This window comes from Canis lupus, chromosome 2 (assembly GCF_011100685.1).
Source record: "Canis lupus familiaris isolate Mischka breed German Shepherd chromosome 2, alternate assembly UU_Cfam_GSD_1.0, whole genome shotgun sequence".
Lineage (NCBI taxonomy): Eukaryota > Metazoa > Chordata > Mammalia > Carnivora > Canidae > Canis > Canis lupus.
Genome location: NC_049223.1, coordinates 79099771 through 79119714, shown reverse-complemented (window position 1 = coordinate 79119714; position 19944 = coordinate 79099771). Strand labels below are relative to the sequence as shown.

The following is a 19944-nucleotide window of genomic DNA, read 5'->3' as shown; positions in this document are numbered from 1 at the left end:
TTTATTCCGAGCAACTGTGCCCCCCCGCAGGTAAGCGCAAGGCACTGTGGGTCTGCAGCTCCGTGTAATCTCCCATGGAAGCCACATCACTCCCTGGGAGCGCTTGTGCACCCCAGCAGCCCTGGGCATGCAGCCTCCGAGTCCAGGTTACCCTTAACATCTACAGCCTGCACAAAGAAGGGGAGGAAGCCAAGGAGAGCCCGCCGGACAGGAGTTGGCACACACCCCACCCTGGATTTAAACCAAGGCTCTGGGGACACCTGGGTGGCTCAGTGGTTGAGCATCTGCCTTCAGCTCAGGTCATGATCCCAGAGTCCTGGAATCGAGTCCTGCAGCAGATTCCCTGCAGGGAACCTGCTTTTCCCTCTGCCTGTGTCTCTCATGAATAAATAAGCAAATCTTTTAAAAAATAAATAAAATAAAATAAAATAAAATAAAATAAAATAAAATAAAATAAAATAAAATAAAATAAAATAAAATAAAAGTAAAATGAAATGAAATGAAATGAAATGAAATAAAATAATAAAATAAAATAAAATACAATAAAATAAAATAAAATAAAACAAAACAAAACAAAACAAAACAAAACAAAACCAAGGCTTTGCAGCCTTGAGCAAGTGCTCTCCCCAAGCTTTGGTCACCTGATCCATGAAATGGGGGAGAATGACCCCCACCCGGGTTATACAAAGATAGGCAAGCACAGTAGATTCCATGTGTGGAAAACAAAAATCTCAGAACGTGGGATCCCAAGATGTCAGAAGGGGATGCTCTGAAGCATTTGTCAATGGGAAGTCTAAAGCTCAGAGCGATGAAAGGCCATGCCCAAGGTCACACACAGCCACGCTGCAGCAGAGCAGGGACTGGAACCCAGAGCCTGGATGCTTCCTGCCATGCCAGAGTAAGGGGAGGAACACACGGAACAATTGCCAGGGAGGAAGGAGGGAAGAACGACACGGGCCCAGGAAGCCTGTTACATGTGGGGCTTGTGCAACTGCGGATGGCTGGGAAGACACTGTCCGTGCGTACAGCATCCTAATTGTCACAACTGGCCGGGGCAGCTCCAAGCCTGGCTGGACAGGTGATTAGTGTGCCATCGTCTGCACCAAGAAAGGGATTAGTGACTAAACACAGCTCAAGGGGACAGACTCATTGCTTAATACCAGCCTCCCATCATCATGAGGGCCCAGCCAGTGAGGAGGGCACTGGGACACCCCCACATACACACGCACACAGTGTCCCTCTCACCCATCCCAGGGCTGGGGCATCCTTCCCACGGACAGAGTGGGTTGAAATGGACCCGACACCTAGAGGACCTGCTATGACAGGAGAGCCTCCGGCAGAGACCTTACTGGAGCCTCTCATTTCTGCTGATAGGGGAAACTGAGCCTCACAGAGAGGTGACTTGTCCAAGGTCACATAATTAAAACAGCTCACATCATAAAGTGGTAGCTTGCGATGGTCAGGCCTCCCAACAGGCTTAGGAGGTGGGTGCTTATTATTCTGCCCATTTTACAGATGAGGAAACTGAGGCCCAGGGAGGGGAAGTGACTTGTGCAAAGTCACAGAGTTCAAAAGTGGTAGAGCCAGGACACGAACGCAGGGGGTCTACTCCGGCGCCCAAGCTCACACTCACCTGCCCCTGCTGTCCTGATGGCATGGCAAATACTGGATTAGAACACAGTCTCTACCATCTCACAGCCTGGGCTCCCTTCTCCATGCCAGCTGGCCTCAGAACAGGAGGGAGGAGGTCAGCAGGTATGTACCGCAGTCTCCCAGGGGTCAGAATGGACCCTGATTTGCATCACCCCCAAGCCCCAAGGGCAAGGTGCTGGGGCTCCCACACTGACCTGCCAGGCTGGGCCCAGCTTGGCCCTGACTGTGCAGCCCCTGAAGCGAGGTTCCCACAGGCCTGGCTCAGCCTCCAGAGCCCTCCAGTGGGCAGGGAGCCCTTTAGAGACCAGTGATCCCCCAAAGGGGGTCCCCCAAGCACTGCTCAGATGCTGCCGGGTGCCCAGCCAAGGAGGAGGCAAAGGGTCACCACCCCCACCCTGCCAAGGAACCTGCACGGCTTCTCTTCTCAGCTCAGACCCAATGAGGGCCTCTCTTCTCCCTGAGATTTGCTCCCCCCCCACCCACCCAGCCACACAACCCCAGGCCCAGACTGAGCAAGAAGCTGGAACGGAGACAGCCCAAGACGGAGGGACAAGAAGGAGCAGTGTGGGGGAAGGGATGAGGCCCTTCACACGGCTTCCCTGCCCCTTATCTCAAAACACTTCGACATCAGACAGAGAGACTCAGCCACTTCCAAGCTGGTGACCTAGTAGAAGAGTCTTTACCTCTGAGTCTTGGTTTTCTCATCCCTGAAGTGGGAGGTAGCAGCAGTTCCCACCTCCCAGGTTGTGGGAATCATACAAGATTGGGAACACCAAGCAGCATCTTAGTGAGTGGGCCCCACTTCCAGCTGCTGGGGGTGGCTCCAGGTCCAGGGTCCGAGGCTCGGCTGAGACATCCCATTCTTCCCTGCAGATGGTTCATCCTCTGGGCTCCCTCCCCCATCCCGGGATGGGGGTGCTGTCTGGGATCCAGACTCTCTAAGTACCCGGGCAGATAGTAGGCCCTCAACTGGTACTTACTGGGTGAATCAGCTCAGGAGCTGAGACCATGGGGTAGAGCAGCGAGGGGGCCTGGGTGCAAGTCCTGCCGCTCACCCGCACTAACTCACTGTGTGACCCCGGGCCCATCCCAGCACCTCTCTGGACCATCTGTACAAGGCAGCTCTGACCATCCCGGCTCTCCCTCCTCTTGCCTCTGGGAAACCCGTAGGCCAGCCACCCCCAGGGCAGCCTGCCGGGAGTGGGCCCTTTCCTAGGGGACAGACAGCCGAGTCCACGCCCATCCGTGCAAGCCCACAAAGGCAGCAGGCGGGCCTCCTCCTGGTGACTTTGCCTTGGGACAGATGGAACACGGTGTGGCGTCTGTCAAGCCAGATGGCCTGGTCGGCCTGAGGGGCCAGGACACCAGCTGGGTGTCCAGCCCCAGCAGGCAGACTGCTTAACCCCTTCTTGTCCCGGCCACAGGCGTCCGAGTCCCCTCGGCAACTCAGTCACCGTTGTGCACTCAGGCTCCCTGCCCTCCAACCTGGGACGTGAGTGGCCTCCCTGAGGCCAAAAGGGAGTCAGGGAGGCAGTGGGGTGAGAGGGAGCCCTGGGACAGGTGGGAGTGGAGGAGGTGCTGCTGCCGGGCCCTGAGGGCAGTCCCGGACCGCCAGGAATGTGCCAACCCAAAGGGCAAGCAGGGGAGGGCACTGATTCCTGGCCGGGGAGCCCTGTGGAACCGAGTGGAAACAGCTGCCTGGCTCCCAGGACACATGTGGGGCAGGGACTGCCAGGCTAGAAGGCCACCAGCCACCTTTATCAGGCTAGAAAACCCACTCCCTGGCCTAAACCCCAGAATCAGCACTGCCCTGTGAAAGAGGAGACCCCACCCCACCAGGCTGGCTGAATGGCCTTAGACATGTTGCTCAACCTCTCTGGGCCTCAGTTTCCACATGAGGAAAGGTGGAGCCAGGGTGATCCCTTCCAGCTCCGAGAGTTCCAGGACTCCGGGAGGGGGCATGTGCCACCCTCCCAGGAACTGGTGGGATCCCAAAGGGACCAGCCAGATCCTTCCTACACAAAGAGCATGCCCTAACAAGCTTGCATGAGTCAAGAGGGACCTTAGGAGGGAAGAGGGTAAACGTATAGCCCCGGGGGGGGTGGGGGAGGCAGGGCGTGGTGCCCTCTTCTCCAGGTGGTTGATGCCCACCCATTCCCCTACCCATGGAATGCAGCATATGGGATTATGGCCAGAGACCAGGAAAGAGCTACGAGGCACTTCCAGGGGAAGGTTCTGGAATGTCCTCCCTAGGCAGTAAGATCTCTAAGTAGGATCTGCAAAGGTTCCAAACCTCAAGGCAAGGGGGGAATGGGTGACCTCTGGAGACCCCTGGGGGTAGCAAGCTGGTGTCCACAAGGAGAAGTAAAGCAGGGCCTCAGAATCTCTGCACTCGGGTGCCCTGCCAACCTGGTGTTCCAGACGAGGTGTCCTCACTGGGCAAAGCACAGCCAAGCTCAGCTCCAGCCCGGGACCTACCTACACAGGGATCCAGCAGGCGTCTTCGGGTGTCTTTCAGGACAGAGGCTGCAGGGGGTCTCCAGAAAAGCCCAAGAACACATCAAAACAGGCGAGGAGACAGGGCTGGGCGAGAGAGAGGGCTGCCCACCCAGGAGTGGGGGCCTCAGAGGGAAGAGAGGGGCTGGGCGTTGCAGGGGGGCACAGACCTGGCTGTGAGAACTAGCTCGGCCACCAAGCTGCTGTGCAACCTTGGGCAAGTCTCTGCCCCTCTCTCAAGTGTGCGTCGGGGGAGAAACTAAACATCTGCCAAGCCTCTTGCAGCTCTGATTTACCACTAGTCATTCGGCAAGCTGGCTAGGAACAAGAGCCTGCCTTTCTGGTGCATGCAGCATCACCGCCGGGGCCCAAGCACAAGGCCTGAGTCCAGGGGCCCTGCAAACAGATGGATGGATGGATGGATGGATGGATGGATGGAGGGATGGAGGGATGGGGAGATGGCTGCATAATTAAGTAGGGTAATTCCTAAAAAGGAAGAGCAGAAGGTCCTAGGCATCCCCCAGGATGATGCCTTACACTTGCCCACAGGACCTCCTCGGCTCGCTTTCCCACAACCACAGAGCCTCAGCATCCAGTCCCCTTCTCTATTTTCTACATACATGTGCACACACCTGCCCGTGCCTACTTGAACATGCAACACATGCTCCAGGAACAGTGGCATGAATCAGGGTGGCTCAGCCCTGAATCCTGAGGACAGGAGCTCTGGACCCCCAAAGCCATGAGACTCATCTGCTCCAGCCATCCTCCAGGGCACCTTGGCTTTCTGAAGTGCACTTCCAAAGCTGGGTTTGAAATGAGGCCCAACAGCGGCGGAACCCGGCCGTGATCTTTTATTTATTTATTTTTATATTTTATTTATTTATTCATGAGACACAGAGACAGAGAGAGGCAGAGACACAGGCAGGGGGAGAAGCAGGCTCCCCGTGAGGAGCCCGAGGCAGGACTCCATCCCAGGACCCCGGGACCATGACCCGAGCCAAAGGCGGAGACGCTCAACTGCCAAACCACCCAGGCGTCCCCCGACGGTGATCCTTAAAGCCAGAGAGACCCGAGTTCCCATCCCAGCTCTGCCCCTTTCTAGCTATTACAAGCAGCAAGTCACTCCCCACACGGAGACTCCGTGTCCTCATCTGTACAACGGGCATGACCACAGTCCCCCTCCCAGAGCGCTGGGATTTCAAGAGGACACGTCCATGAAGTTGCGAACCTCACTGGGCACCAGAGATGCTCTAGGGAAACTGTGCGATGAGCGCTCTGGGATCATGGGATCCTGGCTTCCTTCTTGGAGGAGCCAAGGGTGGGCCGCGCCTGCCAGGGCTTCTCTGCCCGGGCCCCGCAATCCCCTCTGTCTCCTTTCCCACCTTGGGGGGTGATGTGCCTGGGCTCACACAGGCAGAAGCTACAAAGCAGCCTTTGTCCAAGAGACGAAACTCTAAACCAGCTGCCCTGACGTCAACCCTGGAAAAACAATGCTAACACGGCCTTCGACGTCACCTCGCTGCCAAGGTCTGGGAGCTCGCACTTTACCCACAAGGCCTCACAGAGGCAATCTGTGGGCTGGACCAGAACCCAGAAGCCATCCTCCCGTGACACATCTATCTGCCCCCCACCCCGGCTGCCGAGAGGCCAAGGGGGATTTAAATCTCTATCTTCTAGCTCCTCCATCTCACCCCAGGGGCCAGGGCTAAGAACGCGCAGCCCATTGCCCAGACTGGAAGACTGAGCCTGTGAGTGTGGCGGGAAACAGTCCAGAAGAATCTGCCGGACTCAGGTTCAAATCCCAGCTCTGCCCTTGCCTCATGGTGAGACCTCAGGCCAGGGATGTGACCTCCTGAGGCTGGAGGTCACATACAAGAAGTCTGGGACCTAGAGCTCCCCCCGCCCCCCCGTCCAGTCTGGGCGACAGAAACTGAGACACTCTCCCCTATCCGACAAGGCCACTGGAAGCCGCAGGCTCCAGGCAACACATTGTGCAGGACAGCCTTGGACGGCTAGGTCCTGCCCCACCAGTGACCCTGCGCTGACAATCTGCTGGGGAGGAGAGGGGATGTGACCTCCTCCTTGCTGGTCAGGCGGGAGGCTTTGCTGGGGAGAGGAAGTGCCCTGAACACAAAAGGCCGGTCTGTAGCCAGAAGCGGGGAGGAAGTAGGCAGTCCTTACTTATGGGGTCTGGGGCCTGGGAAGACCAGGCCAGAAGGGACAGAGCAGTATCAGCTGGGGGTCAGCGCATCACTCTGCACCCGGCAGGCACTATTTCACTGGAGCTCCATTACTGAAGCTCAGGATGAGCTCAGGATGTCATCCCCACTCTACAGATGAGAGACCTGCGGCTCAGGATGGTCTCAAGTCAGACTCAGAGCCCCCACCTGAGCGGAAGCCTGTGGATCTATCATGCCGCAAGGCACAGAAAGGAACAGCCTACGAGTCGGGGGCGGGGGGATCCCCTGAACTTGCCATCAGGTGAATCCCGGCTCTGCCTGTAGCCTGCTGAGCTGGGGCCTCAGTTTCCCCAACTTGGATAAGTCTGGCCGTTTGAACGGTCAGTGTTTTCTCTAAAGACAAATAGAAAACCAATCGCAACAGGATATTAGGGGTCTCCATATAAAACTGTACGCACGCAAAAGAACTATTTGTCCGCCACATCTCCGGCCCAGGGATCTCCGTGGGGTTGGGGGACCCGGCTTTCCGGTTCACACAACCCCAGTGCGTAAGGCAAAGTTCTCTGACCTCCCCACTCCAGGGCCCAGCCCAGAGAAAAGAGGATGGGAAGAGCCCTTCTTGGGCGAGGCTTATCGACAGCGCTGGGGGTCTCATCATCCCATCTACACAAGATGGGTAGTCGGTCAGTGAATGGCCCGAGACCGCCGGGCTGAGGCCAGGGCAGTGCCTTGTGTTCTAAGGAGACAAGCCAAGGTGCCCTCCTTTTGTTCTAAGGAGACAAGCCCACTGCGTCCTCCGATGTCGATGTCCCTTCCTAGGCTGACAGAGGCTCAGCAGCAGCACCAGGACCCAGATGCTGGCTCAGGGGCGGGCTCGGTCTCTGGCTCTGAGACTTCTTCACCCCAAGAGCCCCAGCCTCCAGGAGTTTTCAAAACCCCCTTCTTAAATGACTTCCAGGGTTTCAAACCCAACTCTGCTGTGTGACCTCAAAGGAGCAGCTCTCCTTCTCTGAGCCTCAGCGTTCTCATCTGAACATGGTCATGGGGATGTGAGTGGGGGTGGAGAGAAAACTATATAAAACACTGAGGGATGAGCTCTCAGAAGGTGCTTTTTCAAAAGACAAAGGCACGTCTAGTCATGTGCAGTGATGGGGGCAGGAGGCTGCCTGGAAGCAGGCGGATGGACTGAGCGACCTGAGAGGCCTCACACCGCCTGGGTGAGATGGAGTCACAGGTGTGAGGGAGCAGAGGGATGGGCAGGGCAGCAGACCTGGGAGGTAAGGGGAGCAGCTGAGCCTCCTGGCCCCCATGCTCCTACCCGCGTCTGATCCCAGGCTCCTCTTTGATGGGCACCGGGAGTGGGGGGCTGAGGTCTCCTGCGACAACACTGACCTACAAGACCCAACAGCCATCGCTCGCTGCAGGAGCCTCTCCTGCCCCCCTCTGTGATATACGAGGGGTAGTACAAAGGGCCTGGGGTGGCCAAAGGCAGGGTTCTGACCCCAAGGCTCCGAGTCCACAGGGTGTAGACCGAGGCTCCGAGACACACGTGTGTGCACACACAGGCTCACAAAGCCCCGGCAGCAGACAAAGAGCCCCCCACAGAGGCCTGGCATCGCGTGGGGAGAGGCACGGGAACAGGACCCGCCTCACACAGAGGATGGGGAGGTAAGAACCAGCACAGCAAGTGAAGACCAAAACAAGAGACAAGGGGAAGAGGGAGAGGAGCGGGGATGAGAGGCAGCAAAGCAGAACAAAGAGAGCCAAGAAGGCAGGAGGGAGGGAGGACGAGAAGGGGAAGAGGAATGACAGGCAGGCAAGGTCCTGCCCAAGCAGCGGGCTCTGGACTGCTCACTGGCACGGCAACCTCGCCTCCAGGCCTTTGCACAAGCTGCTCTCTCTACCTGGAGCACCCTTCCCTTCTCTTGCACTCTTACTAGATCTCCCGAACACAACCCAGGTGACATCTCCTCCAGGAAGCCTTCCTTGACTGGCCCCAAGCTGGCTCAAGCACCTTTCGGAACCCTTGGGTTGTGAGCACTGCAGGGTCCCACCCAGAGCTCCAAGGCCCTCTGGTCCTGCGGTCTGACTTTGCAACAAGCTTCCCCCAAAGCTATTCCGGTCAGTGCCTCCCCACCCCCCATCCCCCCATCCCCCGCCCCCAGCATGGCCTTCTGCCCATGACCACAGCAGGCCGGGCGCAGAAAGGAGGCACGGACGGGCCCTGGGAAGATGCACCGACCCTGCCCTGAGAGGAGCCTGTCTGCCGGGGAATTTCACAAGGTCCACTTAGACCAGCAGCTCTTCCCCTCCCCCAAGACGGCGACCGGCGGCAGCGAGCCAAGTACCGTCTTAAATAACCCAAGTAATAAAAATGGCCAGTTAAGAGGGCGGAAGGCAGTGTCTCCACTGCGGGGGCGTCCCCCTCGAGCAGCAGATGAGCGGGGGGCTGTATGAACCGGCACATCCCGAAGTCAGAGCACGCAGGCCGGAGCGCACTGAGCCAGCATCTCAGGGAGAGCCCCGAGGCAGCCCCCAGCCAGCGCAGCCTGGGGGGGGGCGGGGGGGTCCTGCCCAAGCGGGGACCCTCAGCCCTGCTCTTCTCCCCAGAACCCCCAGCCTCGCTTAGTAACACGATGGCAGCTGCCAGTGTCTGAGCACCGCTGCCCCATGCACTCTCCCTGCCCCCCACGCAGAGGACTGTCCCCATGTCGCAGAGCCGCAAAAGACGCTCTCAAGTTCACGCAGCTGAGAAGCAGCAGAAACCCTCTTCAGCCTCTTCCTTTCCCAGCTTCCAGCTCGCACACAAACGCTCTGCTGCAAGCCGTCGGGTTCTGCGGGGTTCTGTCCAACATCCCATCACGGCTTGTCCCGGGATCCAGGGGCGGCTAGGACGCAAAGGCAAGGCGACGACGGGACACCTCCCGGGGCTTTGAGGAACCTCACCAGGCTGCCAGGGAAGCTGGGGAGGAAACAGCAGTGTGCGTAGGCAGGACCCAGGCTTCTTCATCATTTTGACCCCAAGGGCAAAACACTCGATAGTTTATAAAGTGCTTCCATAGACATCGCTGCATTTAATCTTGCAAACAGCTCGGTGAGGTCAGAGGAACTCTGGCCATTTCACAGAAGTGAAAACTGAGGCTCAGGGACGCCTGGGTGGCTCAGCGGTTGAGCGTCTGCCTTTGGCTCGGGGCGTGATCCCAGTCCCGGGATTGGGTGCCACATCGGGCTCCCTGCGAGGAGCCTGCTCCTCCCTCTGCCTGTGTCTCTGCCTCTCTCTGTGTGTGTCTCATGAATAAATAAATAAATAAAATCTTTTTTAAAAAAAAAGGGAAAGAAAGAAAACTGAGGCTCAGAGCACGGAAGCTCCTTGCAGTGGGCATGTCCCTTCCCGGGTACAGCATAAAAGGCTGAATCCAGAGCCTGACTTCCTGGTTAAAATCTTCACTTCCCACCTGCTAGCCGTGTCCGGGCCGAGTTCTGTCAAAGCCTCTGTGGCTCAGTTTCATTCTCTAACACGGGCTGACGACAGTACCTAACACAGGGTTACTAGGAGGTTACATGAATCAAACGTCCCTAAGAGGCTTTAAATGCAGCTTGACAAAGAGTAAATGCTATATAAATAGCTGTTTAATTAATTAATTAGTATTTGTTGTGTCCTTATGGTGCACAGGTACTACCTGAAAAGGTACTTGTCACATGGCACAGTCACAGTTGCCTGTGTCCCCAGGCTCTGAGCTCCTGAGGGCGGGGGGGTGGGGGTGGGGGGCTTTGTGTGCTCCACCCCCAGTGCCCAGGACGGGACCTGGCACACGGAGCGTGCTCAGCCACTGTCAGAACAGAACCTCAGCTTCTCAGACATCCACACCCAGCAGGCTCATCTTCCCCGAGAGGAGGCACAGAATGACTGTAACAGGTTCCCTGTACCCGGGCAAGGTTCACAGAACCAACCAAAAGCACAAGCTCAGAAGACCCAACTCCAAGGCCAAGGCCAGTTTCCCTCCGGTCACCAGAATGCCCTTTGCTCTTTCCTGCTTGTTATAAGCTCACGAGAATCCTTGGCTGCTGCCCTGGGAGTGCCGGGGGTGCGGCGCACAAAGGAGCATTAACTTAGAATCTGAGACGCACGTGTCGCCCCGGCTTGGCTGTGTGACTTGGAGCAAGTTACTTCTCTGCGCTGAGCCTGGGTTTCCATCTGCAGAGTTGGCACAGGGCTGCATGCGATCAGATCATGTGCAAAGTGCCAGACAGGTGATCATCCGTGCTCGATGTCCCCCTCCGTCCCTCCCCCCTGCCAGGCCCACCAGGCTCCGTGTGCCAACCTCTGTGGCTGGCCAGGAACTCTCTGCTACCTCGAGTCCGGTCCCCCACCACGGTCACCTCCAAAGAGCAGGGGGGCTGAACCGCCCTCTATAGTGGCCCGGGAGGCTCATTTGCCTGCCACTGCCAGTGACTCACTGGTTTCTCAAGAAATAATTACTGTCAAGCGATAGCAGGAAGTCTTCCCAGTGTGGCAGCCGCCTCCTGTTCTACACCCGTCGTGGCAATATTGTGACAGGCGCTGGGGGGACCCCATGCCTCAGCCTGCGTCCTCACCCCGGACCAGCCATCAGCAGCCCTCAGGTGGCGTGAGGCCTGGCCAGCTTGTCTCCCCCCAGGAAGAACACTGAGCTCAGGGTCTAGAGACCCAGACTGGACTTGCCACAAGATCTGGGGCAGACTTCTTCCACCCCTCAGAACCTCTCACCTCGGGGCGCCTGGGTGGCTCGGTTAGTTAAGCATCCAATTCTTGGTTTCGGCACAGGTTGTGATCTCAGCATCCTGAGACCGAGCCCCGTGTCGGGCTCTGCACTGAGCATGGAGTCTGCTTGTCCTGCTCTTTCTCAAATAAATAAATAATCTTTAAAAAAAAAAAAAAAAAAAAGAAAAGAAAAAAAAGAACCTCTCATCTGTAAAATGGGCATAATTAATTCCCACCTCTTGGGGATATCTGATAATTAACTCTCACTTACTTAAAGAAGTCATCACAGAGCCCAGCACATAGTAGTTGCTCAGTCAATGGTGGCTATGAAGTCATTTATTGTTAAGCCTTTTTCAACATGCTTTCACATTCCATTACCTCAAATGATTTTTATAGCAACCCTGGGAAGCAGAACTCCTAAGAAAATTTATCCCCATTTTAGAGAGTGACAAACAGAGGTACACAAGACTAAATGGTGTCCTGATTCCAGACCACTCCGATGAAGTTACAGGGTGAACAGGATTCACAGGGCACTGGGCAGGCCCATCTTCCCACCACCCCCATTTCCAGGTGGGCAAGCAGAAGCTCAGATCACACCACAGGCAAGCTGGGACTCCACAGGGCTCGAGCTGCCCCGTGTCACCAGCCAGGGGCTCAGCCCGGCCACAGTCCCTCAGGTGAACCAGAGGCATTCGCCAGATTTACTGTTGGGTGACAACTACCCTCTCTTGTACCAGGAACTAGGGCAAGTAACCACATCCTGCCCAGGAAGCCGAACGCCCCGTGCCCACTGGAGGTGGGAGGACACTGCTCTGGCGGGCGGGGAGCAGCCTCAGAAAACCTCCCCAGCTCCGCATCTGGCCCAGAATCCTCTAAGCACCACACAACCAGCAATGCCCAGAGGCTACGTGACACCCAGACGCTGCTGACAAAGGCAGGGACCACCCTCCCTCCAGCTTCCAGCCTGGTTCTTGATTTCTGCCCATTTCCCGAAGCCCGTACCACTCCCCCCTTAGGGGACCTGCGCTTCTGCCCTGTGAAATCTTGCCATGGAACTCTTTTAGAACTTCCCCGTTTATAAAGTGCCGTGGCTGCCCGGGCCCATCTACCCTGCCTACAACTTTGGGACACGGATGAGGAAACTGAGACCCAGAGAGACAAAGTGAGTAACCCAATCTCAGGTTTTAACTCCTGCTCCAGGAGCCCAGCATCTGACACCAAGTGATGGTGTTATTCAAGTTTTTCAGAACTGCTATGTGGGGCCTGGAGGGTGGGTCTCGGGCCTCCAAACTCACACCCTTCCCTGCACTAGATGTGCAGCCTGTGTCGACCATCTGTGTCCTCTGTGCCTTACATCCCCCAGCCGCACTGGGGGCCTACCAGCACCAGCAGCCAGGCACAGCGCCCTCCCTCCCTGCAAAACGCTTGCTCAGCATGGACTCTGGCCAGGCTCAGGCTGGGCTCTGCAGACCGGGAGCCGGCCCCTACGGGCTTACAGTCACTGGGGGGGTGCAGACACCCCAGACAACTGAGATTCACGGTGCAGGCTGCCGTGACCCGAGAGGTAGCGATGGCTCCGGCACACCTGGTGGACGAAGTCCTGATCCCGAGCAGAGGGGACAACAGCACCTCCACCCTGTCCCAGGCCATCAGCCACCCACAACCGGGGAAACCAACACAACACCAGCCCAGCTTGGCCTCCCCGGTGTGATCAAAAGCCCGGACTCCCGACGCAAAGTCCACAGCCTGCGGTATCCCTGATGCACGGCACAGTTGCGATCGATCCCCCTAGAAGTCAACGCATCTCCTTGCGGCAAAGAGCAAGTTCAGATCCTCGGTCTACCCTTCTGTGTCCTTCAAACACCGACACGTGCGGGGGGAGCGGGCCACGGGCCTGGAGAGGCTGAGAGCGTGGGAGCCCGGGGGGTGCGTGTGCACATGTGTGCGCGCGCGCGTGCGTGTGTGTGCAAGGGGGGGGCAGGGGCCTTGCATCCGGTGGCCAAGGCGAAAGCCCCGCCTCACATTCCGCAGGGAAGGAATCTTCAGCGTCAGCTGTCTCCCGGCTTCCTGCTTCCCTTTCTTTTCTGGGACCTCGTTCCCAGCCTCTGGCTTGAGGCTCTGAAAATCCCTCCCAAATATGTCCCCAAAGAGAATGCCAGCACCGCCGAGGAGCCGCCGGAGGGGGTTTGTGTGTTTCTTTCAACGGAGGCTGGAAGAAAGGGGCGGGCGGTGGTCAGAGATTTCCGGAGGCACAAATCAACCGCTAAAAGTAGGAAGAACACCCTCCTTAGATGCTGGACAAAGAAGTCGCCCTTTTTCCCTCCGCCCCCGACACCACCGCTGGCGCCTTCCACGGGACACACAGAGCTGCGATGTGTCCCGAAATGGATGTGCTGGGCGGCCCAGCGCCGTGCCAGGAAAGCCCTATGAAACGGAGGGAACAGACATTGTGTGTGGGGAGGGGGGGAGCCAGAGAGGGGACCCCACCCGGATCCTGATCACAGGAGCTCATTCGGCCCTCCCCGATTGCTAGGGGAGCCACGTTATCCCCCCTCTTTTACAGAAAGCGGTGGCTCCGGCAGCTCGGAGGGGTTAAGCAGTTGCCCGCAGTCTCCCCGAGAGAGCGGCAGAGCCGGGATTTGAACCCTTTCCCCAGCATCCCAGGCTGCCTCCCAGGGAAACGAGAAATGAAGAATCCGTGCCGGTGACCGCTTCAGAAATAACACAAGAGGCAGGGAACGAAAAGCCTTGCGGCCTGCTTTCCGGAGCAGTTCTTCCAGCCTTGGGGCACTCGGGGGCCGGCACACACCTGCTCAGGGGCCTCCCAGGGTGTGATGGGGAAAGGCAGGGGACACTCCAGCTGGCTCACCCACCAGCCCTTTCTGGAGCCCTTCATTCAGGCCGCCAGCCCAGCCCCTTCCGGCTCCTGCTCAGAAATAGCTGTGACAAAAGTCCCTCCCATCCCTGAAAGTAGCTTTTTAAAAAATGCTTCAAGGCAGACACACGAAAAGGAGGCGCAAACTCTCCCAAAACCCAGCCGAGGGCGGAGGATGTGGGCATCACCTCAGAGTGGTGGGGAAAGGTTTCGATGGCAGGCAAGGTCTTGGCAACTCAGCTTTGTGGGTCAGTCGGCTCCCTCTGGGCCTCAGTTTCCCCACCTCAAAAATGAAAGTAACTCAGCTGAATCACCGATTTCTCTCTCTCTCCCTCTCTTCTTTGTTTTCTAAACTGTAGCACCCTGTTTTCCAACTGAACCTTCCTCAGAAGACCAATCTGACAGTCATGGAAATAGAGTTGCTGTGGTTGATGGGGGCCAGATCCTAGGGGCTCGGCACCCCCATGCCCTGTCCCCAGAATTGCCCCAAGGCACGCAGCTCTGGATCCCAAGGCTCCAAAAGGCCCCTGTGGGAACCATCAGGCTAAATGATCACTATGTTCCCTCCTGGCTCTCAAGCAAAGCTCTGATCACCCAACCACCAGGGAAAAACAAACCAAGCCCTTCATGCCAACTCAAGTCAGGGGCACAGCACTTGGCAACCTGAAGGGGGAGGGAGGGAAACCCAGACAGACGGTTCCAAACCACACCGGGCCTGGGGCAGGAGAGGGGGAGGGCTGCCAGTCCGCAAGGCAGGATGAACAGCCTCGACCTGGACCCCCTTGAGTCACAGAACAAAAGTATAGGGCAAGTTGGGAGGGCTCACCAAAAGGAATCCCCTCCTGCAACGGTGGAGGACCTAAGGCTCAGAGAGGGCAGCAACCGGCCTGAGGTCACACAGCACCTAGTAGCAGAGCCAGACCAGGAGTCTGAGTGTCTCGGATGCGATGCAGAGAAATCCCCACTTGTTTCAAGCTCAGATAGACTCAGCGGGTATCTCCAGCGAAAAGCCCCCAGCTTGCAAACTCAGAACAGGACATTTTGGTGGTGCTGGATGGTGACAGGGCAGAGATGTTTGTTTTGGTTTCCAAATCAACGCTTGACAACCTTGTCGACAGTACAGTTTGGGTAACCACATTTCCCTCACAGGCAAGAGCTCAGAGCTGGTTGGACCAAGGGGAAACCAAAGCCAGGGTCCAGGCGCCCCAGGCCAGGGGCTCTGCCTTGGGTTGGTGTTTCCAAGGCATGGTTCCTATGCCATTGATGGCACTTGAGAGGATGTGAGGGGGGACACGAGTGACTCTTCACATTTAAATTCCACTGACAATAAATTAATTAATTAATTAATTCTACTGACTACATAGGTGAACTGGTAACAAAATGTGGTCTGTCCACACAGTGGAATAGTCACCAATCTAAAGGAATGTAGGCAATCTAAAGGAAACAGGCTACAACATGGGTGAAGCTCCAAAATATTATCTAAGTGAAAGAAGGCAGACACAAAAGACTACATACGCTACAGCTGCATTTATATGAAGTGTCCAGAAAACACAAATCTATAGAAACCCAAAGCACATCAGGGTTGCCTGGGCCGGGGTGGGAATCGGGATTAACTGCAAACTGGCATGAAGGCTCTTTTTGGGGGTGATGCAATTTTTCTAAAACTGGATTGTGGTGATGGTTGCACAACTCTGTGGATTTACTTAAAAAAAAAAAAAATCACTGAACTGTGCGCTTAAAATAAGAGGACTTGATGATATGCAAATTACACCTCAAAAACGCTGCTGAAGAATAGTTTTACATAAGTAGTAATACAGATGATGGTAGGTACGTGGATAAGGCCACAAATCCCAGAGGTAGAACCGAAATGCCTCCAGCTTGGAGAACTCAGAGCTCCGCGCACCAGGTTGCATTCTGGGGAAGCAAGTGGGGGTGTCCAAGGCTGTGAGTTCCTCCAGGTAAACCGGAGGAAACCCTCAAAGCTCTCCTTCCCTGGCACAGACCCCTTCCACTGGTCACTGCTTGGGGCTCTGTGCTAGACAGCCGGAAAGGATCTAAAGCCTTCAGTGGCCAACAGCCCGAGCAAACACCGTGGTCCCATCCCTCCAGACTCTGACATCTCTTATGGACAGGAGACCAGAAGTGGGCTTGGGAGCTCAAACTCAAGATTGTATTTTTTCAAGGCTGGGAAGACCTTTTGAGATCATCTAGCCCAGTGGTTTTTAAATTTTTTCCCTTAAATTGTTGAGATGCCTGCCTTCCTCCCAAAGGAAATTCTCATGAGAAACCCAAATACAGAAACAAGTAAAAACAGAATGTTACTGGTATACATTTATACTGTAAATTCGCATAATAGAACAGTTACTTATTCTGAATTCTATCAGTAAAGTTGATGAGGCTATTTTTGATTCATTAACATTTAGAACAGGGACCATGGATGACAGTACCACATTCCATTTAATTCTATCTCCAGTTTTGGCTGCAGAGTTTCAGGAAAATCCTGACTCACACAGATAAGTAGCTACAAATGGGAAGGGTTTTTAGCGGTTTGCTCTGCAATCTCAGAGTACTCTTCAGACAAATAGTGAAGACAGGAGGGTGGCTTTAACTTGAGGCCAACTACTAACAAGTGAACAATTAACAATGAGTTGACATTAAGAACTTAAAAGTGAGCACATTTTTATAACCGCATTAACACTGTAATATAATTTAAAATATTAAGTCTTACGTAATATTTGAGGAACTCCAAGACCCTCTCCAAGGAAGCCTGGGGCTTCAAAGAGCACAGTGCTAGCCCACTCACCCCTCACTTTACAGATAGGGAAACGGAGTCCCAAAGAAGGGAGTCACTTGCTTTGGAAAAATTCAACTTGAGCCCAGAATCAACTTCAGAAAAGATGCACCTCCCCAGTTCACCAAAATATGGAGGAAGGGAAGGTGCTTCATGCAGCCCCGCGGGCGGGAGGAGAGGCACCCACACTCCACCTGCCCCAGCAGTGCCCGTCTCATTCCAGGCCAGCGCCAGAAGCTGACATCACACCCCACGCCCTGCGTGCAACTTGAACAGAGCATTGCTCAACGTCAACCTATCTCTCTCTGAGATTGGGCACAGTTTTTCCATCTCCTTAGTAGCCAGGTCCAAAAAGCACACACAATAAAACAAACACAGCACAAGCCTGAGGCATGACGACACGATCAACACTGCGAGACAGAAGGGCCCATCCCTCTGTGTTTCACCATCGAGAGCAAGTGCCTGTTCCCCTACCCCACCCCAGAGAAGCTGCCCACAGAGACAGAGGTAGCCTCCCCACCGCCAAGGCAGGGAACCAGGCCATTCTCAAGTCCTCAAGAGAAGATGGGCCCAAGAGAGTGGCTGGTCCCCAGTGGGGTGTAAGACCTCCCCCCAGAGAGCCAGGCCCACCCTGCATGAGACAGACTCTCGTCTCATCTCTCATCTCGGGCCTCTGGTCCATGCTGGCCTGCCAATGCCTATCACCTTTAATAACATCAGCTGATTACTCTATACCTTCCCAAAAGCATCACCAACCTACTCTCCCCTTCTGCAGCTGGGGGGTAGATGTTCTTACTCCTATCTCTCCCCAGTGAGCAAACAGGCTTCCAAATGGTTCGACCATCTCCCCGGCAGGTGATGAAGGAGATCCACGCCTCACGTTCCCTGACCGGACTTCTTTGCTCATGTGAGCACCAGGACTCAAGGAGTGGAAAGAAGGAGGCTTCTCACAACACCCTCCAAGCCCTAGAGTCGGAAGCCGCGGAGGCTCCCAATGCAGAGTCGCCCGTGCCTGGGACAGCAGAGGGCCCTGCCCCCACCAGGGCCTGAGAGACTACAGACAGACCCCTCTCCTCTTCTTGGAAAGCTGAGCCATCAGTCCCGTCAGCCAGGCTGCAGGCAGGAAGCAAAGTCGGTTTCCCGGCTGGGGAATCTGGGGGATCGGGACTAGGCAGGAATGTGCAGGCCGGTCCTGCAGGCAGTCAGCCTCGCACACCAGCCAGAGATGGTGGTCTGGGTCCAATCAACATCCAGTGTCCAGACCAACGTTCTCACCTCCTGTGAGCCTCTAGGGCTGTGGCTGTTGGTGCTCATGACAGTAGGGGGTGGGGAGAAGAGGGGTGAAGAGAGGCGCTTTTAAAAGCTTGCGGCCAGTCTGGTGGAGGTCTGGTTATCCAACCCTGCCAACTGGACCCTTGCAGAGCTGGAGCAAGATGGTAGACTCCAGCCCTAGCTGGTAGGGACAGAGCTACCTATTTTCAAACACATGATCTCATTTAATTCAAGGGACCAAAAAATATATATATATTTTTTTTAAAGCCTGGGGGGTTGGTTTGGTTAAGTTTTTTTTTTTTTTTCTTTTCACCCATGGAGGGAGGGGAGCCTGCCTCCTACATCCTTGGGAAAATACCTAGAGAGGAAGATGAACTAGCCAAAAGTGGTTCAGTTCACTAGCTCAAATCCCGGTTTTGCCACTATCGGCCAAGCCCCCTTAGGCAAGCCCGGCGGCATCGCCCGTGCCTCAGTCTCCTCATCTACAAAATGGGGATAAGAAGGCCTTACACGCTGCGTTGGCGTGAGCGCTAAATGAGATCACATAAAACACCAGCGCTCGCTTATTATGTCACCCAGAAAACAACCGGCCCGGACCAATGACAGCGCCGAAGTGTCCCCTACGGTAGTCGGCACCCAGCCCCATCCTTGGAGCCAGTAAGTGAGTTGTCCGAGCGTGCGCAGGGCGCGCTGCAAACACGGCTTCCAGCCCACCTGCTAGGACCAGCTGGCCGCCCCGGCCCCTCCCGCCGCACGGACTGACTCCGCGGCCTCCGTGGACCCGGACGCCCCCTCCCCGCCCCGCGAGCTGCAGGGGGAGGGGGAGGGGAGGCGAGGGGAGGGGGAGGGGCGGGTCCCCACTCACCTCCGCTTGTACTCGTCGCGCTCGCGCTTCACCTTGGCCAGCACGTTGTAGAGCGCGCGTATCTCGGGCGTGATGGTGTCGATCTGCACGCCCACGCCGTCGGGGTGCACCCACGACACGCCGGGGCCCTGCACGGTCTCCACGCCGCCGCCGCCCGTGCGCCGCACCTGCGTGTAGCTCCAGATGGTCCCGGGCAGGCGGCCGTAGTGCTGCGGGTGCGAGCCGCCGCCGGGGGGCAGGCCGCCCAGGGCCACGGCGTTGGCGTTGGCGCCCGCCGCCGCTCCGCCGCCGCTGCCGAGTCCCGCGCCGGGCGCCGCCGGCCGCAGCAGCTCGGGCCCGGTCTGCACGGCCTGCTCGCGGGAGAAGGTCTTGTAGCGCAGCCGCCGCTCGCGCTCGCTCTGCTGCTGCTCCAGCTGCTTCTCCAGCAGCCGGTTGCGCCGCTCCAGCTCGTGCACCTTGGCCAGGAAGCAGCGGAAGCGCACGTTGAGCCCCTTGAGGAGGTGGATGTTGGAGCCCAGGTCGTCCCGCAGCGCCGCCGTCACCGGGGACGGCCCCGGCCCGGCCCCGCCGCCGCCGCCGCCGCCGCCGGGGCAGCCCCCGCCGCCGCCGCCCGGCGGGCAGCCGAAGGCCAAGGCCATCTCCCCGAACAGCAGCGAGTTGACCATGCGCCGGCTGCGCGGCTCAGGGCCCCGGGCCCGCGGCTCCAGGTGCGGCTCCAGCTCGGGGCAGGGCTCCCGGCGCGGCCGGGCCAGGGCGGGCGCGGGCTCCAGGGCTGCCGGCCGGGCGGTTCCAGATGCGCGCCAGACGCGGCCCCCGCAGCGACAGCGGGCCGGGCCGCCCCCGGGTGTGGGCGCCGAGGCGAGGGACGGGAGTCGGGCCGCGCGGGAGGCCGGAAGGCTGCGCGGGGCGGCGCGGGGCGCGGGCGCGGGCGCGGGCGCGGGGCGCGGGGCGCGGGTCCCGGCGCCGGGGCTGTCAGGGGCGCTGTGGATGCGCCGCGGCAGCCGCGCGCAGAGGACTCCCGGCGGCTCTGCCCCTGCGGCGGGCCCCGCCCACTGCAGACCCCGGCCCCGC

At 57.3% G+C, this 19944-nt stretch overlaps 1 protein-coding gene across 1 annotated transcript in view; it reads right to left on the bottom strand.

Moving 5' to 3' along the window:
- The window catches only part of IFFO2 (intermediate filament family orphan 2), a 48553-nt gene extending 29015 nt beyond the window's left edge, over nt 1–19538 (bottom strand). Inside the window, exon 1 of the mRNA XM_038531812.1 lies at nt 18874–19538. Within this exon, the coding sequence (XP_038387740.1) occupies nt 18874–19538 (665 nt within the window). The remainder of the gene's footprint in view (nt 1–18873) is intronic.
- Nucleotides 19539–19944: the final 406 nt, after the last annotated feature.